We start from the raw sequence: 24,691 nt of genomic DNA, 5'->3' as shown, positions 1-24,691 counted from the left end.
CCAATAAAAAGTAATTTTTCACTTCTGAATTTGAATAATTTACTTCATAATACCAGTACCTCAAACTTGTTTAAATCAAATACTGTTTCATTCACTGTTGAAAAAATAGTTAATGTTGATTGTCAGGAGCCATAGAGTTTACATCTGTACATCATAAATTTCACTATCATCTGCTCCTTTTTCTACTTAAAAAGAAAAAAGGAAAAAAAAAAGCCCCCTGCATAAAAAAAAAAAGAAAAAGAAAAGGCCTTTGAAGGCATCAGAGCCTTTTGTTTGATGTGTGGAACAAGATCAATAAAAATGTGCCACTACATTAGCTTTTAAATGGCTAGCACGAGACAGTGCTGCTGTCTATGGTCACCACAACTTTAATTTATGTAGATAACATGTTTTAGACACGATAGGTTTAGCATTGCGTTAGAGCTGTTTCTTGTGACAGATTTCAGGTTTGTGAGTGTGTTTATCTTCTGTGTAAGGATAATTGACTGGGCAATGCCAAAACATAATAGGCTTTGATATTTTACAGAATAAAAGTAAAATACTTCACGTACTCAGCTGGTTTACAGATGTGTAAGCTTTGTAGTCCATTTTCTTGCTCCAGCATGGCATGGTGACAATTCCTCCAATATGTCTAAAATAGATAAATATTGGAAGAGAAATTACCTTTTCAAATGCTAAAGATTTATTTGGATTTTGTCATATTTTAATTGAATACAAATCAGAATTGGTTTCTGTTTCTGTACTTGAAGAAGCTGTGAAAATAATGGGGTTAAGTTTCACTGCTTGAAGTAAGGGAAAACATCAGAAATAAATATTTATTGAAACTGTGAATTATTTTAAATATCCTTTCTGTTAACCAGTATGTTCTCAAATTAGTCTTAGAACTGTAAAAATACAGTGCATCTGCATGGATATTAAGTGATTTTTTTTTTTTTTTTTTTTAATGTCACACCTGCTGCTTGTTTGAATGCCAACCTTAAGCTGTTGTAGTATAAATTGCTAGATCACTTTTTCTTAGCAGTACTTGGTAGGTTAAAATTAAAAAGAAACTCCATAAAATGGTAATCTACTGGCAGCAAATACTTTGGAGGGTAGAAAAGCAGTGAATGAAAAACAAGTATTCTCTTAGGATTGTTTTCTCTTCCTGTCATATATCGTTTGATACAATAAACAAAGGGGTTTGTTTATTGTTTGGGTTGAAGCTGCTGTATCATTGTGGGGTAGAATGTTTATTTACCTAATTTCTGTCATGTGGATTATAGAGGAAGAAATTAATATGGGTATTACACATTAAATCTTTTCCCAAGTGTGTTGCAGAAGGCTGATTTGCAAAGGATTTCAACTTTTCAAGACAAAAATAATTGGTTAATTCATTTTGTATCTAAGCTCATGGTGCATTTTTTTTCAATACATTTTTGAAGGCTGAACATTCGGGACAATGTGGAAATGATCAAGATGCATAAACAGCTGGCTGAGAAAAACAATGCCATTTCAGCAGCGGAAAGAAGACTCTTCCAGCTTCAAGAGGTAATTGCAATTTGGTCAGTAACATTCCTTTACTCTTGTCACATAAGCATGCGCAAATGGAAAATAAATATACACAGTTCTTGATTCTGAGTCAATGCTGAGTACATGAAAATGAACCACATAATACATTGCACCCAGGTTACTCCAAAAATGTAGTGCATTTTAGTCTTTATTTTATTTTTCCTTCTGAAGAGTCTGGTAGGTCATAAAGGTCTTCTCTGCAAAGCCATCCCAGGGAGATTGTGGGGAATGACCTGAGTTGTCTGGCTATCTAAAGAGATTCCTGGCCATTTAAAAAGAAAGCTTTGACTTAAAGGTACTGACTTACTAAAGAAGGGGTACCAGACACACCCCCCCACCCCAACCCCACTTTATCAGTCTTTGATAAAGTTGGGGAGGTAGCTGTTTAGAGTTCTGACATTAGGACTTGTGTTCCTAAGTTCATGGAAACTATTGTAGAAGGCTACTCGAAGTAACAGATTTTCGGTGTAAAAAGAGCAGTTTTATGAAAATATCACCAGAATGTGCTACTGCATGGCAGATTCTGTATAGGTTTCATTTATACAGCATTTTTCTGCTTCTTCCCATATATACCTGGAGAGCCACGTGTGTATGCAGTGATAGTATGGTAAAAGCCTACAAACAGTAGAGTTCCTGTGAGTAAGAATCCTGCATGCAATAGAGCTTTATGAGGTGGAATCACTAGATACCCTGTAAGCTCTTACTGTGGCCTGCATCTTGTTATTTTAAGATGCTAAATTAACATGCGTGCCATTAGAGTTTTTGTTCTCTTCCTTTTTTCTGTGGTTTTATTTTTTCATTCTAAGTTTTGCTTTGCTTTGCTTCCCTCTCCCACCTCAGTGTAATACCTTTATCTTCTCTGCCAAAGCAGCTCTTCTGCTAGTAGCTCAAATTTTACTTGTACAGGGTGAACTACGTAGAATGTAAATTCTAGGGGAGACGGGTTTCACGTGGCCTTATGTGTTCTTTAATTGAAAGCAATAAGTAAACTGTTCCATTTTAAATCATATGGGACTTCTTGGTAATTTACAGCAAACGTCAAATACTTATGCCTCTGTCTTGGCAGCAGCTGAATAGAAACACATGCCTAGGATTCAAACTGATATTTGAAGACATTGTTTCTAACAGTCAGTGAAAGCTGCATTTTTGAAAAAGATGAGTGTGTTTTCTCTCTCTTTTTTTTTTTTTTTTCCCCTCCAAGATAATGGAAACAATGGTTTTCCCATTTCCAATCATTTGAGTGTTTGAAACATGTCTTCTAAATGTGAATAACTGTAAAATCCAAGATTTATGGTGTAGATGGCATGTAAAGTGTTTATCAACAGAGCAAGATTTGTTTTGATTTGGGTTTTTATGTTTATCTTGATGATTTTTATGACTATTGAGTTAATTATCATTTACTCTCAGTTTCTACCAATTGAAACCCATATAATTCCTCCATGTTCATCCTTGAACTTGAGTCAGCCCAAAATGTGGAACCACAGAGTGAAAAGAGCCTGTAATCCTGCTCCATCTAATGATACTGAAATTGAGGTTGCTACCAAACACTTAAGGACAGTTTTGTTGATAAAGAATTTGAATGTAGTTTGTTGAATGAAGGAATTGTGCAATCTACTCAGAAGAAAAAAGGACACTGAAACTGTTTGAATTATGTATTTGATCCCATTGGTATATTTATTTGCTTTAATTGCAGACTTAACATTCAGGATTTGATGGTTTGTAATATGAAATATGCCAACCTGTGCAACTACAATTTAAAATATTATAGGGAATTAATTCTTCCCCTGAACAATTGGTACAATGATTTCACAACTGTAACTGAGGATTCTCCATTTAACTACTTTTAGGAAGACTATATGGGAAACAAGAAGCTAACTTTTTTCTGTCTGCAATTAGGAAACATGACCTATACTCCTGTATGTATTTGACATAAATTTTCATACAATTATTTTATTAAACAGCTTTTGGGCTATTTCGTTTCTTCATACTTTGAACGTGATTTACACTGAAATTCTTAATGAATGAGGCTTTATTAAAACATTGTGGAATGTACAGAGTATAATATTAACTATTATTCTGGAAATAGCGGTTCTATCAGCATCCTCCATTTAATATTAAAATTGGTTAAATGTGCCTTAATAAACTCCATTGAAGTAAATTAAAATGTAAAAGAAATCCTAAGTCTCTCGTTAAATTATTGGTAGCAGGGAAACAGAACTGTGTGCATTAGGATTATGAAACAATTATATATCTACAATTAAGGGTTAACAGAGCTGTGGAAAGTTCAGTGATTAACGTAACTGTGGTCAACATTCATTTTTGCTTGCTACTGCAGTGTTTTTGGTCAGCATGTCTAACCGCTGTAACCACAGCAAAATTTTTTAATTGCTTTACAGATGTATTTCTTGGTTGTTTTCATCATGACTGAACTGAGGGTTTAATGTTCATGAAAGGAACAAGAATGCCACCTTCTCCCAGCCACGTGCAATGAAAGTTGCTTTCAGTTACTCAGTTCAAGAGTGTCTCCTGTTGACCACATTGAGAAGATCTATTAAATACTGCCATGAGAGGCTATAGGTTGAACATGCAGGGTGCTGTGACATTCCAGTAATTGTGATTTCCCTCCCTTCCCCTGTTTTTTTTTTTCCTTCCTTTTCATAGGTCCAAAGGAACCTGAAGACGAGCCATGATGCTTTAATAGCAAACATTGGTGAACTGAACCTACAGCTTAAAGAGGAGCAGTTAAAGTGCTTCCATCTTGAAAAACAAATGCAATCGGTGACTATTCCAAACCAAAGGACAGAGGAGGTGAGATTGTGTTCATGAGAGCTAGAATCTGGTTTAGGTAGTACTCATAGATAAGGGAAAAGTTACTGATGGGATACCTGCTAATTGCGGAGCTGTAAATAGACCTTTGCAACACACTTAGACTGATGTGGTAATATATGTACTTTTGTCCCATTAAAAAAAAAAACCCTCCTGTAGCTGCTGCTTGCATTTCTTAGAACCATGATCCATACCTGGTCTCTATGCCACATAATCACTGCACCAGTGTTTGGACAATATTTGAGGTTAAAGCATAGGATTTCATGTCAGTTCTGATACTAAACAAGTGGTTTGTTAACCAGAGAAAAATCATAATACTTGAGTTATTGATCACATATTGCTAGTTTATTATTATTATTATTATTTCAACCTGATTTAATTACAGTACAGGGCTCTATTACATCTTCTTCAGCAGTTCAAATCACAGTAAGCATCCTTCATTTTAGTTACAGGAAAGAATAAATGATCTAGAAAAAGAGAAGGAAATCCTGAAGGAAAACTATGATAAGCTGTATAACAGGTATGTTACGGCTTCTGTATGTAAAAAAACTTGATTCCTGCCCTGTTCAATAGATCTTCATATACTGTGTGCTTGAATGTGCATATGCATATTGTGTGTTTGTGCACATGTGTAAATATAATCATGCTACTGGTGTTCTGTCTGTATTTAATTGGCTCTGTTGAAACAGGACAGATTCTATATTTGTTCCAATATTCTTAAAATAGTGATTACTACTCTTAAAATTCAAATTAAAAAGTAAGTAGCAGTCACTTAATTTTAAACACCAATGCAAAAAGTTCTTATTTTAATTTCTCATAACTGGTTTTTTTAAAGAGTTTTTTGTGAAAGAAGAATACATCTAGGTAGACATGTTCCTTGGGTTTGATTTTGCTTTATTTGGGGAAAAGTGGTGTTTGAACTTCTTGTACAAGGTCTTCCAGCACTTCTCCATGGACCTATATAAAGCCTGATATTTGGCAGCTTGGCCAGTGTTTATTTTTGAGGGGTGGATGTTACATTTCGGTAATAGCTACCATTTCACCTCTACTGGTTTTGTTTGAAGTCTTTCTATCGGCTCATGTAAATTTCGACAAATGTATTATACATAATAAGTTGTATGAATTGTATCAGGAGTACTTACAATGCAAATGAAAATACATTGCCAGATATGAATCAGAAATTCTCTGGTACGGAGAAGAAGTAATTATAGTCAGTTGACACAAGCATATTAAAGGAAAAAATGACCTTCAAATAAACTTTTCTTTTATTGTGAAACCATGTGGTCTTTTGCACTGAAGAGGGTTTGAAGACAAGAGGAATTTCCTAGGGCTAATAATTGCCTCAGAAAATAGGTAAAATTCTTGAAGCTTTTTCTCACAACAAAATTATTTATCCTCCTGAAGTTTCGTTGGTTGGTCAGTGTGATGTCTGTCATTAAATATACCAATGAGTAAACACAAGGGTGAGGGATGTCAAATGTTGTTTATAGTATTTGTACAATATTTATTGTACTTCTTTCACTTGATACAGTGAAATAAAAAATTATAGGAGTAAAAAACTGTGAGTACAAATAGCTTAAAACATTTATTTAAAAGAGAGGTACCAGTTGTATAATCACAATATGTTGTTCTCATAATCTAGTGACCTACAATATGGCTTTGCTTTTCCCTAAAATGTACTGTCTTTTCATAAACTCCCATTTAAACTTTGATTCGTGTTTCATCATTCCATGTTACTATGTAGGTAGCAAGAAATTAGAAAGAGAAATGGATAATTTCAGTATAACTGAAACCAGCTGCTTTTGTTGTCCATTAGAACAATGCAACAGCTTACCTGTTGGTAGCAGGGAATAAGCCACTGTCCTCAGGTGCCACATAATTTTTTTTTTTTTTTTTGTACAATGGAGGAAAAGAGGTGTTAACCCATTCTTTGCTAATGATTTTTTTTTTAAAATTCACTTGAACTTGATGGGAGTTTTGCCAAAGCCAGAACTGCACAACTGGATCTGAAAAATTTGCAAAGAACAAGTATGAATTTGTCAGTTGACTCTTATTATGTAGTCAGTATCCAATAAAACAATTCGTTTGGATAAAAGGTTTGAAGGAATAGTTTTCCTATGACCTTGTAATGCAAATCTAGCGTTGCCTAAACTCACTCCAAAGCAAACAGTGCCAGATGTGGTTGACCATTTATAGTTACCCAGATGGCTCCAACTGCAGTGAAGTTAATGTGAAAGAAATTCCACATGAATTCAAGTCAAAGTAATCTTCAAATTCAAAGGATGAAAGCAACAGGAGTGGACTCAATTCAAACTGACATAAACATTAGCTTTATAGGCCTTTTAAACTCTTCTTTATGTAAGCATGTAAATTCTGAATTGCTGTCATATATATTTTTCTGCCACCGTAGTCTTTTGAAAAAGTGAAATAGCCACACCTTTGTGTGAAGTAATTGTACCTAAAGATAACAAATGAACATATAACTACATATTGTGGTCATTAAAACTTGAAAACATTTTGAGAAGTGTGAAAACTAAGGGAATTTGATATCTTTTATTGCAGAGTGTTAGTCTTTCCTAATGGGAGCCAATCAAACTTTGAAGAGTGCTAAATCTAAGCAGTTACAGAACACTGTCTCTTCTCTACCTATGCAGTATTATGGAAATGATTGTGGGTTCTGCACATTATTTCCCTGCATATGATCTTCAGGATTATAGCAGAGTGAAGTATGTGTTACTGTAGGACTTAGAACCATTGCTTAAGTTCGTGCATGCTATGAAAGACAGGCTATCACCTTCTAAGAAGGTGTATGCCTAGAGAACCGTATGAATAGGTGAGACAGCTGGTAGCAGGCAAAAACAGAGGGTGATAGAACTGGTTTTATGAAGATCACAAATCAAGAATATAAGCTTTTGCCATATAGTGTCTATGATTCATCCTATAATTTTTTTCTTTAATGTTAAGTTTGTTTTTCAGCTATATTAGATATAAATGCACTTATATGTACTCAGAACCTCTTTGTGTAGTCATAGCCATCAAAAGCAGCAGTTCTTTTAGCCAGTAAGTACAGTTTATGACAGCTATGTGGGCGGTCCCTTCTGTGATATTTCTTTCTTCTCCTCCTAATGTTTTTTCTTGGTTGAGGCTTTTGTTACACAGATCTTTTGGAGAAATCTACTGATAAACAGATATCAGAAGATATTTTTTATACTTACATATATATGTAAAAAATAACCTTTTTAACTGGTGAGCTTCACCAAAGTGAAGAGTTGAGAAATGGACTCAAAAAAACCCTCCAATTTCTGATTTCCCAGAATACGTAACTGAATTATGATTGGTTAGGATGGACATTTTTCCAGTTAATAAGAATGCAAGTATTGAATAATAATATGAAGACCATAGTACTCATTGTGAAAGCACATTGCGTTGCTTTGTCTTTTTACCTACTGGGAGTTATACTGTAAACTATATAATGTACTTAATTTTGTTTCAATCTGAGCTACACGTTTTATTGTGGTTTCAGCAGTTCTGATTTGGTGCCCACGCAACCCTTATTGCACACAGATTGGTAGTTTGCAAGTAAATAAGGTGTTACAGGCAAAATAGTTATTCTAATTTCGTTGCCCAGCTCTGGTTTTTATTTCTTGAAGTAGGAGGAAGATTAGTTTATATGTGCTTCTTAATCAGTATCAGAATTGTTTTACAGTATGAGAAAACTGTTGTCACTTTGTGGTCAACGTTTCTTTGAATGGGCAACTGACTTTAGGCTTTGCATGTTTCACAGATTTAAAAGCAATCAGGTGGGTGATCCCAGTTCTCTACATTAGGAGGTTTTGTGTGCGGAAAGAATGGTTTTGTCAGTTGTCAGTTGCTGAGTTTTTCGCGTTGTGGATTACTCTGGGATATGCATCTGAATTCCTTTCCTAGTCCCACAAATGTTGCATGCTGCCAACTTTTCTGACTTTGGAGCTCTAAAATAAGGCCAGTTCCTTTGCTCATCCCACAGACTCTTTCATGTTTTTTAACCGCAGCCTGAGAAAGGCGCCTTGGTTTCAACAGCAGCAGACCAGCATATGTTTGCTTAATTCCTAAGACATGATGACAGTGGTCTCTGTGCCACTAAAAGCTTTTCTCTTTATTATTTTCTGCTGAAGCTGATTTCTAAAAGTTTTTCACATGCCACATGTTTTATTGCAGTGTCTCCAGTATGACCGATGAACAGCAATGGATATTAAAGGAACAGCAACTGAAACTGCAAATTGCTAAACTAGAGGATGCTATCGAATCTGGTTTAGCAGACAAAAATGAACTCCTTGAGAAGATCAAAGTAGAAAGAGGTAGATATATGAAATAACTGTAATTTCTCATGATGTGAGGTTTTTCTGTGTGAATTTCAGGTGTATTGCCCAGAAAAGTGTAGTTTCTGTTGTTGGTGATTTCAGAGCTGCCTTTTAAGTGTACATCTGAACAATACTCTTCAGCTGTGACTAGCTATTACATACTAAAATTGACCCAATATAGGTTACGTGCTGAATGAGGATCATATAACTCCAGCTGCCTTCATTCTTCACCTGTTGGGCTAATATTTACTCTTTATTCTGTATTTTTCCTCTCCTTTACATTGAAAATTCTTACAGAAAAGAGAACAATCTGACAGTCCCTCTCAAATTATAAACCGCTATTTAATTCTGTTTACTGCACAAAGTTAAATGAAATCTATATAAACCCTTGAAAGTGGCTAATTGTCTTTCAGTGCTTTTGAATTCAGAATTTTAAATTTTTTTCAGTGTACACTGATTTTTATTTACAGATATGTACATTTGCAATAATACTGTTTTCTTTTAATCTACTGAACAGATTATTTCTTGGGTTTTTCCCATGCTGTGGGACAACTTCTGAGGGAATCTTTATTAAAACTCTGCAATTTTTTTCTTTTTTTACCTCAAGACTGTCATATACTGTAGCAACATAAAGTTTACAAAACAAGAGCACAAGCAGGAAGTAAAATAATATTTTAGAGTTGATTCTTTGAATGTTTGTTTTTTAAAAAGTATATTTTTGTGAACAAATCAAATGGAATAAAGTGGGCCAACTTGTGAAGAATTCTTATGATTATGGCTCAAGTTAAGCACGTACTTACCATTAAGATTCTGAGTAGCTCCACCAATTCAAATACGAGATGAAATTTTTAAACTTCTTACCTGACTGCAGCAAGTGTTTGAAAAATCAGCCTTTAGTGGTACTAAAATAAGTAAGATGCCTTAGGCTACAATAATATGATGTTATGACCTATTGACAGTTACAGACAGTTGTTAATGACAGTTTGATCATGCAATGCAAAATTTAAAGTGGTAATAAAGGCACGAAAATGTTATAGGCCATACTATTATTTGATGAGGTTGAATGTGGAAAACCAGGCAACGCCTGCCATCTCCTATCCTTCCTGTTGGCCTTATGTTTAAGGGGCAGGTCTTTACCACCCCTTCCCCAGATTGGTACTTAACAGCTTGTTGTGCTCTTGGACTAGTCACCAGGTTACTACACTTTCAGCTTTGTTGATTTGAACTTGCTGCAGCTTGAGTAGATATTGCAATACCCTTCAAGGTCTATGTATTCAAGGATTTGATTAAACAACTTAGGCAGCGTAAGTTGTTTAATCACATACGTCAGAGTATTGTGTATCTGCCTTTGTTGCACATCCCTTCTTTACGTTCAGCACAAAAACTGTTCTACTGTCCATAAAACTAACGAAAAAAAATCAGCATAAATGCAATTCCAGTTTTATTCCATGGGCTAGGAATCAAGGCAATCCTGTTGCCATAAATTGGACCTAAAATAGTGGGTTTGGCAAGGAAGAGGGTGAGGATAGATACTGTTGTACATGATGGTAGTTAGATTATGGGATATTAAGCAAAATAGGCCTCAGTTGTCTTGGAAGCATATATTTTTTGTTTACAAGGCAAGACAGTCATGGTTTTTACTTCTTCCCTGCTACCTGGTTGGTACTGGTTGGTGTAGAAGAACTCTTCCTGTGGATTTATGTAGGAGGTGAACTAATGTGGAGGCTTTTGCTGATTAAGATTCTGAATATGTTCATGTTTTGCAAATATGTATCAATGTTTAACGTTGAAGTCACCTGGGCAAGTTTGAATTCTGATTTACAATGGGATTGCGTATATTGGCACAGTATCTATTTTGATTCCAGCTGAGAATGAGTACTGTTACGCAGTCCCTTAGCTATCTTACAAGGCCTTTATCAACACAGAGGGCTGTCCACAACTTGGTAGTTTGCTTCCACTCATGGCTCTGTAGCCTTTCATGCAAGCTGTTGTGGAGGTGTTTTCTTGAGCCTCCAGGGCAGTGTTTTCTCCTCTTTCTTGTGCTGTTACTGTCACAGCCTTGCTACTAAAAACCCTGATATTGTTGTGATGCTGTGCTCTTGTGGGATGTAGTCACAGTGTGAGAATTGCCTCTTCTCCCCCCTTCTTCCTCTTCAGTTGCAGCTTTTGGGTTGAATTAGGGGAAGCAAACTAAGCAGCCAGCACCAACCCTGATCCAAGTGTATTCCGATCAGTGCTCATGGTATTACAGGTGGAAACAACCAATAGAGAGTTGGAGTGGCTCCTGTTGGAAAAATAGTGTAGTTCGATGGGAAAACTGAATGGCAGGATGACCCTGTCACTTCTGTTCCCTAAAGGCTGGTGTGGAAGTATCCCTTTCCCCCTGCCTCTTTTCCTGCATGTCTCCCATTTTTTGTCTTCGGTTGGGATCATAGAAACTGAGCCCCTTGAGGATCTTAAGAGACAACATGGACAGGTAGATGGAGCTGTGTTATTGGTTCACCAGGGTGTTGAAATTGCCTCAGTTTGAATAAAAGCCAGTTTCCTTTCGATATACCATTTGCCGTTTTGAAGTTACCTTTTTAAGCAGCAAGTGTGAATGAAGATTATGGACCTGTCCAAACACTTCACTGGGGTCCGTGTTAGAAGAAGGGTGGATGGAATGAGCTTGCTGCTCTTGTCAGAAAACTTGTGAAAATGAAGTATAAGTACTTGAGGAGGGATATCTTGTCTCCTTATCCCTTGAAAAAGTGCCAGTTCAGATCTCAGTTAATTTTTACATCAGCATGAAGGGGCCCTTTTTCTCTGTGGAAGACTCAATTGCTCCTAAGTGTTTCACCATTTTTCATGAAAGCCTTCCTTCACTGCCCATTCACAATCTTACTGTAATTGTTTTATTATTTGCTTTCTAACTTTTAGCCCTTAGTGTTTCTAATTATATTTTCTTCTCAATTGCACAACTGCATTACATTTTCGTCATTACTGCAGAGAATTAAAACCTTACTAGTAATTATGTGTTTGACTTGAAAGTGACTCTTGCGGAGTCCCAACACATGTGTCAGTCGAGCTACTGTGTATAGAAGCACTGGCATTACAGATGATTCACTTTTAGTGAAGATGTCATTTGACATAGAAACTCTGCAAAATTAAACCTGATGTAAATTTTTGAAACGTTTTGAAACCCTTGCGACTTTAAAACCTTACTAGTAATTATGTGTTTGACTTGAAAGTGACTCTTGCGGAGTCCCAACACATGTGTCAGTCGAGCTACTGTGTATAGAAGCACTGGCATTACAGATGATTCACTTTTAGTGAAGATGTCATTTGACATAGAAACTCTGCAAAATTAAACCTGATGTAAATTTTTGAAACGTTTTGAAACCCTTGCGACTAGCGGCCCATTGCTGAGTTTAAGCCTCTAAACTGAAAAGCTACTCTGTAAAAATAGCTACATTGTGCATCGTGCCCTGAGGGTCATCAGAAAACATTCCAGCATTAAAAAAGATACTGTGGACTATTTTGTTGAAAGCAGGAGAATGTGTTCTCAACTGAGTATGTAATGTTTTACCGATCCACTCCCAGGAGCGCAAATGGGAGTTGCAAAGGCTAATGCTTGCACATCAGGTTGACAGTGAACTTTTATGTTGTGCTGACCTTAAGTGTGAATTCATAGTACTTGAGTCCATGGTATGAGAATATAACTTTGCGACTTTGAAAAAACACAGGAAGAAATGAAAGGAGAAAAAACATTGTTACCATAAGAATAGTGAGTTTGGCTGGGGGGGGAAGGTGACAGAGTACTTTTGTTCCTTAGGAACCTCAATGGTTTTGAGAAAAACTTGCTCTTAAAACTTTCCCATGTGACAACATATATGTTCTTACACCTAAATTATTTTGCCTAATCCTTAAGTTCTTTTCTCATATCTTGGTGAGAAATCATTGTAGGTGTAGCTACGTATTAGTATCTATGTAACATCTGTGTAACCTTCTACTGATAAGTTAATGGGGTTTATTGATTCAGATTGACAGTTCCCCTCTTTCTTCCCACCCCTCAAAACAGAAAGCAGTACTTGGGCATATCTTTCTGCTTAGAAATAGACAAAATGTAGATTTTTCACACTGTAGATCCTCTTCTAATGAAAGTGAGGGTATTTTGCCTTTTTTTTTAATCCATATACCTATACCAGATCTAAGAGGAGTAGTTTTCTATCCCTCTCTTTCTGTTTGTTAATACCAAAGATCTACTTATAAAAAATAAATTGGTTTCTAATTTTAGTATGAAATATTCATGTGTAACAATGTAAAAAAGCAAGTTTATTATTTTTATAATTATGTTGAATTAAGTAGAATATTTTTTTCTTTTTCTATGTTAAGACCAAAATGAAAAGCTGATGCAAGAGAACAAAGACCTGCAGTTACGCTGCCTGGAATATAAGCAACAGCTAGATGAAATGAAAAATCACATGAATGTTTTGACCAAGGTGAATGCTATTTCTCTTCAGAATATGAGCAAAAACACCCCATTCATTGTTTTACACATAGTGCAAATACTTCTTGAAAGTAAAAGAATACAGAAATAGAACAGTGTTCTCTATTCATATTATCAAGCAAAATGTCCTGTCTAGTGAGAATGCATCTTGTTCTGCTGAGTGCATTTCTCCAATATTCATTCACATCTGGTAACACCTTTACATTAAATATTTCTGTTTCAGGAAAATGATACTGACGTGACAGAGCTCAGAGAAGACCCCTTGCTTAGAAAGGTAAATTACAAAGAATAAGCATATGGCAGGAGGGAACTGGGTGATATTTAAGGCCACTTCCAACCCAAACCGATCTATCGTTCCATATATTTTGCCTCTTTGTTTTGTTTGGTTTGTTATGTTTTCTTAACCCCCTGGTTGACCATTACGTATTTTCTACACAATGCGTGGGATTTTCAGGGGCTGAATTATTTGTGTATCTTTTAGTAGTTAATGCTTCAAGCTCGTATGTGTGCTTTTGTCATTTTTCGGTTACAGTGAAGCAGAAGAGCAGATTTAAAAATTGCCAGGGTTAAATCTAGAGTTATGAAGATAATTCAGTGCAACATCAAAAATTAATTAAACCAGATTCACAAGTATTTTCCTAAAAAACTTACTTTTTCTCAAATTACTTACCACGCCATTTCATTCTTCCTGTAGTGTTTATTGAAAAACATTTTTGTTTATTAATTCTGTGATTTATGGAAGTATATATTGTGTGGAAGTTGTAAAATGTGATACAGCAGTGCTTAGCAACTTCTCCTTGTTTATAAAAACAGAAAAACAAAAATACCCAGAAAATGTTCAACTTTTTCTCTTGCACTAAAGTTGCCATTTTATTGTTTACAGCAAAATTGTAAATGAAGTGGGAGTGGGAGGAATAAATTAGTAAAAAAAAAAAAAAATTGTTTGCATTGTTTCCACTGTTCCAGTGACTTATATTTTATTGTTTTGAGGGAGTGTTTACTGTAAATAGAATCTTTTTCTGCTACTGAAATGCAAATGATAATTCTATAACGAGCATGGAAAAAAGAAAGCAAAATAAAGCACCAAACCCAAAAACCTAATAGAAAATTAAAACCCCAGTCTTAGTAACAAAAGCAGTTTAGACTTAAGAATAATAATTCGAGTTTTGTACATTTACTGAAGCAGGATTATTAATTATATTAAAGGGAAATATATTAGGGGTTTTATTTTCATTGGATAGACAGGAGTGGTTGTTTCCAAGTATCTCATACATTTCAATTGGTTCCTGATAATCACGAGGTTAGTATCAGTCCTGATACTGCTCTGTCTCATTTCTATTTTTTGTGTTACCACATGCTCAAAATTTACAAAGCTATGCTTAGTGTCTGTCTTATTCTTGTTCCAAAATTAAATCCCAGTGTTGCATTTCACCAGGAACAAATACATCCAAATATTTTGCAAAGTGTTTTCTAATAATTTTTCAAATTTGCTCCAGGTTCAAAACGAGCAGAAGAATGGGCACCTTCTGGTTTTGGAAAAAGTAGATTATGATATCCATAAAGATTTAGAAAAATCCCTGCAAGAGCTGCAATTAACACATGCAGAAACAGTGCGAGAACTTGAGAAGACAAGGAATATGTTAATTGTACAGCACCAAATTAACAAAGATTACCAGGTACCAAACTCTGCTCCCAGTGGCAAATAGCCTGATAACAACATTTCAACATTCATAGCACTGGAACTTGTCAGAATTAAGGCTTGCAAATTCAGCAACAAAAGTGGTCTGTTCGTAAGTAATCTAAGAAAGAGGTTTGCTGTTGTTGAAAGTATTGTTTAAAAAGCATGAGATCCAAATGACTATAACTACAGCCTTTTAATTCACCTTGATCAGAGCCCTCAAACCACGGCTTCTTGGGATTATCTCTGAGCTCTTATCAGGTACTCACAGGAAAAATAGTAAGTGTACTTATCAAATAAGCTTCCTTCTCCACAACACTCAGCTTTTACTCTCTTATAGTGGATTACTGCAGATCATCTTTTGACTTTTCATTAAATTATTCTTAGTTTAAAATAATGAAAATATTAAAGAAACTATTAGGAATATTGTCCTGCAGGAATAGCTAGTCTGGTTTTCTAAATGATTTTATATTTTACTGCAATTCAAACTGATTGCTGAATTAAAAATTGCTGCTGTTTTTGTGTACTCAAAATGATCTTTCCTGAAATCTAACTGTATTTTAATCTGTAGCCAAAAGTACTTGCAGCATCAGTGCAGGTAAGGCTCAAAAGTCCTTTTTACATGCACATTTGTTTCAGACCGAAGTAGAAGCAGTGACACGAAAGATGGAATGTCTGCAGAAAGACTATGAGTTAAGACTGGAACAGTATGTCCATCTTCTTGATATTAGAGCTGCACGCATCAGAAAACTAGAAGGTATCTTTAAAGTGTGGGGTTTTTTTTCCTTATATTTTCTCTCTTGCAAATTATTGTTGTAAACTCATTCTTTAGTTGAAGCTCTTTTGCATTCCTAAAGCTAATAGAAAGGTCAGTTCCTGCATGGAAAATTATCTGGGTGCTGTTTCATTGACTTAAAGTTACTAATCAAGCAAAATTCAATGAAGCAGTTTGTGCTGCAGCTATTGTGGAATAAGAACAAAACTACCCAACTTAGATTTTTTTTTTTTTAATTTTTAAATATAAATTGTACGTTTATAGTCAACCCTTTATTTTGGTATCCTATCATTACATAATCATTTCATGTGTTCCTGAAAATCCCAAAGTCCCATAAAGTAGAATATAACAGTGGATTAATTTCAATATGATGAGTTTAAAATGCTGGTTTAATGGTTTCAGCATGTAAAAGGTGCATAGGAAGCCTGAAACAGGATACCTTACAAACCCCAATGTCCTAACAGTTTTGATGTTTTGTCTCCAAGTTGTGTCCCCTGGACTAAAGGTCTGCATGACGATTTATGTCCTAGTTCTGTAAGCATGTTTTTCGGTTTGTTCACCATTTACTATCTGTGAGGCCAGGCAAATTGTAAAGGTCTTTGCTGATTGTTTTATCCACTCAAGATACAACAGAGGTTAAAAGTCAGCTCTATTTTCTTTCCTTGGCAAATTTAGTTCAGCGCTAGGAAAATATGTATCTTAAGTCTCTGCTACATTTGCATAGTGACCCTAATTTGATCATTTTCTAAGTCTTCTGAATTTTTGCTTGTTAACTCCCTTGTAATCTGTTATTAATTGTGAGGGGTCTGTGTCTATTTTTATGTCTACTGAAGCACCTCCATTGTGGAGATACTCTTGACTGCTGCCAGTGTGCTAAATGAGCAGTAGATGTATGGTTTTAAATGTGATTTCTTTTTTGGTAACACCTTTAAGAAAGTAACGTTGTTAATATAATTGAGTTGTGCTTTTTTCCTCTCTACTCAGTCATTAATTATATTTGATTTTCAAACAAGACTCTCAAATTGTACCTCTGTTTTATTTGTTGCAGCCCAACTAAATGATATTGTCTATGGTACAAAACCGCATAAACCCAGACCAGAAATGTTGGCAGGCGATCCAGTGGGTGAATTTGATGAAACTTTTCATTTACGAAGAGGAGAGAACCTTTTTGAAATTCATATCAGCAAAGTGATCTTCTCTTCTAGTGTTCTGCATGCTTTTGGTGACCATGAACCTGCAAGTTTTTGTACTTTTGCATTCTATGACTTCGAACTTCAGATAACCCCAATAGTTTATGGGCATAGCCCCTCCTATGACTTCACTTCTCAGTACGTTGTGCAGGCTAATGACAACTTCTTGCAGTATATACAACAAAGCAGTATGACGCTTGAGGTTCATCATGCCTGTGGCACAGATTATGAAACTGTTGCTGCATGCCAACTGAATTTCCATGAAATCTTGGAAAACAACAAGATGATCTACAGCACAGCAAATTTAGTTGGTAATTAACATATCATAGAGTGTTCTGTTTCATGCAGTATTTTAAGTGACAATTAAGTAATGTGTATTTGGCCAACAATGAATTCGTGTATTGCTATTTCAGAAGAAAAGCACAAAAGGTTTACACAACATGATATTTCCTGTTGGCTGTGCAGCATGTTTTGGTGATTCTGCAGACACTTGTGAGAAAGCTCTGACAGGTGCAGTTTAGCACCTAATGGCTGAGGACAAAGATGGTGTTAATGCAGTGATTCTGAAGTACATGCTGTTAGAACTATGTGACATGCTGGAAATGACATTAGAGAATCTTGTCTGAAAATAGCAAGTGATTCTTTGTCTTGTATAAAGGTTACTTGCAAAGTGCTCCTACTACACATGTAAAAAGTTTTAATAGATAGCATCACCTTAGTCAACAGAATTATATGAAAACAACACAGAGAAAAGCAATTAGTAGAGCAGTGTACTTGATTGTATTGTGGTACTATTCATGTATGAGAAATTCTCTATGAATAATGTAGAGAAGATACTTTCAAATTCCTTATTTTGTTCTTCATTTTGCTTTATTATTTTTACGTATTGTTGTGTTTTAACTATTCAATGCAAATTTCTTTCATCCTCTGAGACTTGTTGATACAAGGGGTTTCAATTGTGACACCAACAGTAAGTCTTGTAATATATTTAAATGAAATTAAATTACTCTACTTTTGCATATGCAGTTTCTCTGGCAGAATATACATTAAAACGAAAAATATTTCTGCATTTTAAGACTGTCAAACATCAGTACTTTATATCTGACCTAAGTGTCATAAATATAAGGTTGAGGTTTTGTGCATTTTTTTTTCTTTTAATTTAATTCATTGTTTTAACATAATTTTAAGATAACACCTTTTTTAAGAAGTACTTAATATTCGGTGCTGCTTCCTTTCTTTTAGAAGCATTTAGTCAGATGTCTATATTCAAAGACCTCTAACTTCCCACTTGTGTCAAAAATCTGGTTTAATAAGCCATTATAAAGTGTTATTTTTGCCAGTAATTTAAACTCCATACCACTTTGAGACATTTCCAACTGTTGACATAGAAAATTGTCCTAAGCTTTATTTGCCTTATAGAGATTAAATAATGAACTTGACTTAGCTCTATAGCTTTGACAGTAAATATTGCAGATTACATAATGAAAAAATGGTCATGTTTCAGTTTTGGATCATCCATGTAGAGCCACAGGGGTGCTTGTCTCTCTCTGACATGAACTGCACATCTCATGTAACAAACACTGTCATAATGCATAGTCACAAGATAATTTAAATTTTAATTTGTGGTGTTTCCTAGCTTTTGAGTTAAGTACTTTAATGTTGAAAAGAAAATTAATGCAGTCACATATGTATTTATTCCTTAGGACTCAAAGGAAACGTCCAAAACTATGGTACCATAGAATACTGGATCAGGTTACAAGTTCCTATGGAGCAAGCTATTCGTCTCTACAAAGAGAGGTCAAAGGCTCTGGGGTATATAGCATCCAGTTTGAGGAAATGTGAACAACCATCCAAGGTATGTTTGGGCTTGTACTTCACAGTTTTGATGGAATAAACTGTTCAAAATTACTTTTTCAGTTCAAACAGTTTACTTCAAGTCTGGATATCTTCAAAGTTAATAAAAGGTTCTTGAACTAGAAAATACCTTTAGCAGTTGAGTGACACGTTTTTCATATAAAGAACCAGTTGAATTACAGTTTTCCTGAAGAGACAGAGTTTAAAACTTCAGAAATTTATTTTTACTGCAATTATCACTAGAATATCTGAAATTAGTATATTCAATTTTCTTAGCTCGAAGTGCCACATTTTGTTAACATTTTTTTTTTCTAGTACAGTATTCAGGAATGTTAAACCAACTAGGTTAATTTCAGTGTAACAGGTGCAGTGGTTGTTCTTAAGATTTAAAAACTATCAGGTTGAAATGCATAAATGAAAACTTTTTAGAGTTTCTAAAAGTAAGTTTTTAAAAATCTGTAGCTGTTCAAATTACTTAAGTCTGGAGTAACTTTATATTATTCCATAATGTAAACTTACAACATAATAGAAACTCAGTGGATTCCATGATGTAAACTGAGAAATATGTTTAGTGTATGAATTCTGTTAAAGGTCAGCGTAGGCATTTTCAGAATAACTTTGTGTTTCATAACATTGTAACATTTGCTTTAAATTTGATTCTTAAAAGCATCAAAGGTGGTTTTAACTAACTCACAAAATCTGTCCATTGTTAAATACCAAAATCTGTTCTTTCATTTTCTCTATTTTGATTTTGTTATTTCTAGCTGTGTTACCAATCCAAACACAGTTGAAAGTTGAGGCATGTGGAACAGAGCGTTTTGTTGTAATTATTGTAAAATTGTGAATTCAAACATGGCAACTGAAATATACTGATTATGTGGGAGAATATAGGGGAAATGGCAGAAATAAATAACAGCTACTACAGAGTTGTTTGAAATACTGCAGTCTTCAGAAATGTTTAATGGCAGATACTAAAAGTCATATGTCTGTAGCAGATGGTTACATTATGGTAAGGGTTCTGTCAGTCTGCAGCTGCAAAATTAGCTTCAGTTGTATGTTCTAAAATTTAAGCTTTCACTAGTTAAACATACATACAAAATTTCCTGTCCTGTGTAGCAGCAGAAGTCATGGCAACATGAACTGTGCATCAACTGCCATGATTTTTTTTTTTTCATCCAGTTGTGTATGTAGCCAGAAATAGTTGTCCTAAGGTTGCATATTGAGGACTTAATGAGAAAACCAAACAGGACAGTTTGACTCTTTCAGTGTGGATTAGTTAACCAAAATATTTTTATAATATTCTGTCACAGAAAACTGAACTGATACATGTTTTCCCATATGCCAGAAGAAAGAACTGTGGCTTCCACAAACAAGATAATTACCTACAATTAATGAAAATAGCTGTGACATATTACAGTAAAAATGGGCAGCCTTTTTGAGATCGTTGTGGAAGGGTATTACTCATTTAAGATAATCATTATTTTTCTTGTTATTGTTTGATTTATTATTAAAATGGGTTTTTTAGTTTTCCAACTATGGGTTTCACAGTATGTACAAGCCATGCTGATAGGTAATTAAAAATATTTGTGATATCATTGTTTTAAATTTACTTAAAACATTTATTATTACTCCTCACAAGTTGATTTCTAATTTTTGTAACTCATTTATGTAGGTAAGATTTTGGAAGAATTAAAAACCAGAGGAATCTGCAGTGCAATTTTAATTATTGTAAAGCACATACATGGAAGTGACTATAGAAATAAAAAAATTTGACACAGAATAGCTGTCTAGATCAGAATCCTTAACATGGCACTAGATATGAATCACTCTTAAAATTGTGTTCTTTACTGCTTTGTAGATAATCAAGTGATGAGTAGATCTAAAGTAGACTGCAGAAGAATAAAGCAGTCACAGACTTGAAGAGTTTAACCTCTTATTTCCTTATACCAACAACCCCTGAGAGATGATGTTGAATTTATAGAACAAGTAGTATTTTGACATATAATATTAAACAGTAGTTGGAGTTTCATTGAAATAATCAGTTACTTGTTCTATTTATATAGTTCTTAGAGTTTGCCAACATAAGAATTCTCATGTTTCTAATTTAACTTCTTTTTCATTTAAAGCAGCAGATACTCAGAACTGCCCAACTCAGCACTTCAGCAGATGGCAATTTAAATGAACTCCACATTACAATAAAATGTTGTAACAATCTACAATCCCGAAAAAAACATCTTCAGCCAAATCCTTATGTTGTCTACAAGTTCTTTGACTTTGCAGACCATGATACTCCCATCATTCCTCGCAGCAACAACCCACAAATAGATGACCATAGGTGTTTCCAAGTGGCAATGAATGCAGATTTGGACAGATATCTAAAATCAGCATCCTTAACCTTTTATGTATTTGATGATGGTGAAACAGAAGAAAGTATGGAAAGCCAACGTGCCTCTGATTTCTTTAGCACATGACAGATCTGTCTCAGGTAAGAATTAGACCTCTTTAAGCTTAACAAAATCTTCACTTAGTGTTTTGTGTCTCTTTAAGAACCGAACTAAATAAAGGCTCTTCAGAGGGATCTGGACAGGCTGGATTGATGGGCTGAGGCCAGTTGTTTGAGGTTCAGCAAGGTGAAGTGTTGGGTCCTGCACCTGAGTCACAAACAACCCCATGGAACGCTACAGGGTTGGGGACAAGTGGCTGGAAAGTTTCCTGGTGGAAAAGGACCTGGGGGTGTTGGTCGACAGCAGCTGAATATGAACTGGCAGTGTTCCCAGGTTGGCCAAGGACGCCAGCAACATCCTGGCCTGTATCACAAATGGTGTAGCCAGCAGGACTAGGGAAGTGATTGTCCCCCTGTACTGGGCACTGGTGAGGCCACACCTCAGATACTGTGTTCAGTAATGGGGTCCCTTACTTCAAGAAAGACATTGTGGTGCTGAAACATTTCCAGAGAAGGGCAACAAAGCTGCTGAAGGGTCTAGAGAATAAGTCCAGTAAGGAGCAGCTGAGGGTGTTCAGCCTGGAGAAGAGGAAGCTTAGGGGAGACCTTGTTGCTGTCTACCACTACCTGAAGGAAGGTTGCAGAGAGGTGGGCTTTGGTCTCTTCTCCCAAGTAACAAGTGACAGGACCAGAGTAAACAGCCTCAAGTTGTGACAGGGGAGGTTTAGATTGGATATTAGGAAAAACTTCTTCACTGAAAGGGTTGTCAGGCATTGGAATGGGCTGCCTAGGAAAGTTATTGAGTCACAATCGCTGGAGGTGTTCAAAAGATGTGTAGATGTGGCTCTTGCAGTTGTGGTTTAGTGGTGGACCTAGCAGTGTTGGGTTAACGGTTGGAGCCTATGATCTGAAAGGTCTTTTCCAACCTAAATGATTGAATGGTTCTAAATATCCCTATCATTCATCTAATGTTCTGGTCTGACAGAATTTTAAACTAATGCAATCCTGGAAAGAAATTTTGCATCTCAGTGTTGCTTAAGTTATGGCTAGTGAAAAGTCTGTGTCAGAGCTGTCAACTGAAGCATTTTAATACAAACATTAAACTTCAAACATTAGAGAAATGAAAGACTGAGGGAGACAAAGAGTTTCAAATACCTCTTTTGTTTGCTAAGATAGTGCTAACAGAATGTTCCAGCATTTTTGCATTTGAAGTCAATTTTTGAAGTGGTGTTTGTTTTTGTGTTTATCCATTGATAGCAGTGAATCTAAACAGGATACCTGTTCATTACAGGGTGGATTGCAGTAGCAGGATTTTTTTCCCCTCATGACGTTTTCTGAGATTTAAGAGAAAGTAGTTAATATTTTCTGAAAAATCCGCAGTTATTTTTTTAAAAAATGGTGTCCAAACATTCATTTATCATGGTCCTAAAAAGGATGAAAAGTCTGAAATCCTTTCTTGTTCTCTCTATTGGCCCAGGCATGCAATAATTATGATTTGATAAATAACTGTAATTGGAATGATGTGTCACTGTGCCACTGAATAAATTTCAGTGCTGATCAATTACTGATGTTTTGCATTGCATTTTCTTAAATATGTATAAAATAAGATAATTTAGACAGGATTTGCTTTTTGCATTCAGGTACTTTTGAACTAACAGACCCTGAAGGTCATGCTGCTGGTACCATCACAGTTGGATTAAAATGGAAGCTTGCCTATGTACCACCAAGTGGATCAACAATGGCTGCAGATTTAACGAATTACATACAAAATGAGAAATCAATTGCAAATGAATTAGTAGCAGAGGAAAAAACGCAGACTCCAGCCCTGTCTCCTCCTTTTGCTTCATCGCTGACTGTAAGTAATTTAAGAAACTCACAGAAGTTAAGAGATAGAAAAGACCTGTTACAGGAGGTCATTTAGTTCTTCCCTGACAACCAGGATTTGTCTTTACTGTAAAATAATGCATTGTACAAATACTTCATATAACCACCGTCTTCAGCTTCCTTTGGAAAGTGAAATCTTTTTATGCGTCCAAAACTTTTTAAAGTCTTTTAGAATGGTAGATAACTGGTTAGCAAAAGAGTGGGGAGAAAAAGGGGGTCTTCCCTATTGATTTAGGACTTACTCTCTTTTCAATGTAGATGTTCTACATAAAAATGTACCAACATGCTTGTGCAACTAAAGGGCAATGGTTGAGATGGATGACAGTCATGAAATCAGCTGTTATTTCTGTGGTCTCCTAGAAACTCAGTCAGAACTCAGTCAATTGGGGTAGCATTGAACCAAAAGAATTCTCAAGCAGTCAGACCTGAGGCACATGTGCAGATACGTAGGTGTGTCTGCACCACACTCTTTGTTATTCTGGTGCCTGGAGCATGAGGGTAAGATACCCAATAGCTTCTTAAAAATCACCCAAAAATTAAAAGTAGCATAAGGATATTTGTGTGTGTGTGTGTGTATATAGAAATCAGTGGAAATGGAGAATTTCTACCTTCATCAAGAGAACAAAGCATGAAGAGTAATAAACCACTCTATTTTTTGGATTTTTTATTATAACTTTGTGACAGAAATTTCTGGATCGTTTTGCAACTATTACCACATGCCTTTCTGTTTCTATGTTAAAATTCTCCAAAGGGAATTTGATGAGGAAAGGTGACAAAGATCTGGTAACCCTGTAAGCTTACCTAGAGAAAAGGAAAGTCATCAAGCACTCCATAAACAATAATAATAAATCATTCTGTCAGATATATGATATCACTGACTTCAGTCCTGTTTCTCACCAGGAAGTCACCTTCCATAGATGTTCTGTAGAGTTTTATACCCATTTGTGGCTGAAATTGGAAAGGTTTCATTTCCATCTGGGGGAGTGGGGGGGGGGGGGGGGGTGGGGTGCTGCTTATTGAACCATCACCTAAATAATCTTGTCTGTTTAGAATTGAATTAAGTGCGGTTATATTTGGCTTCAAGAAAAATCAGGGTCCCTCAAAATTTATTGTAAAATGAGATGGTTAGAATATGGCAATAAATGGTCTTCAGCTCTATTTGTTTCATTACAGAAACCCACACCCAAACCAAGGCAGCATGTGGCTCAAGCAGACAAGAAAGTATGTTTTCTGGATCGTAGTACAGTGCCGATGGCGATACGTTTTAAGTATTTTGCATGTTTATGTTGAATCACAATACACTACTTATGTCTCAGAACAGACAGTTTGTAGAACAAGTAGTCGAGAACACACAACTGCTTTAGCAACACAGGACTGGGATGTCCCAGGCAGTGAATGATAGTATGACATATAGGTTGGGGATACAATACAACATATCTTCAACTGTACAAACAGTAACGCTCCAAGTTGAAAATTTTTTCACAAACTAGGATTTTCTGAGGGAGACAGCTACTCGGTCTCCATCAGAAGTCTTTAGTAGCAGTAATGCTAATACAAGGAAGCAAAGGAGGACAAAAATTTTCTCCCCAAATGCTTCTCCACCAGTAAATTTGTACCTACTTTTGTGTATTATTTATCTACTGTATGTTAAAGGCTTCCCCCTA

The 24,691-nt window shown here is 35.5% G+C and overlaps 1 protein-coding gene across 1 annotated transcript in view; it reads left to right on the top strand.

Annotated features, from left to right (window-relative positions):
• The window catches only part of LOC104505685 (protein fantom-like), a gene marked incomplete at its 3' end in the record, with an annotated part of 57,024 nt that overhangs the window by 13,675 nt on the left and 18,658 nt on the right, over positions 1-24,691 (top strand). The window contains 14 exon segments of the mRNA XM_010152272.1: positions 1,422-1,527; positions 4,210-4,356; positions 4,821-4,894; positions 8,572-8,711; positions 13,089-13,195; positions 13,427-13,477; positions 14,700-14,879; positions 15,521-15,638; positions 16,705-17,157; positions 18,550-18,701; positions 20,827-21,134; positions 21,136-21,185; positions 22,784-22,998; positions 24,201-24,248. Coding sequence (XP_010150574.1) covers positions 1,422-1,527; positions 4,210-4,356; positions 4,821-4,894; positions 8,572-8,711; positions 13,089-13,195; positions 13,427-13,477; positions 14,700-14,879; positions 15,521-15,638; positions 16,705-17,157; positions 18,550-18,701; positions 20,827-21,134; positions 21,136-21,185; positions 22,784-22,998; positions 24,201-24,248 — 2,149 coding nt within the window.

This window comes from Eurypyga helias, unplaced genomic scaffold, assembly GCF_000690775.1.
Source record: "Eurypyga helias isolate BGI_N326 unplaced genomic scaffold, ASM69077v1 scaffold13035, whole genome shotgun sequence".
NCBI classification, from domain to species: domain Eukaryota; kingdom Metazoa; phylum Chordata; class Aves; order Eurypygiformes; family Eurypygidae; genus Eurypyga; species Eurypyga helias.
Note: the sequence above shows the minus strand (reverse complement) of the source record. Positions and strands in the feature narration are given on the sequence as shown.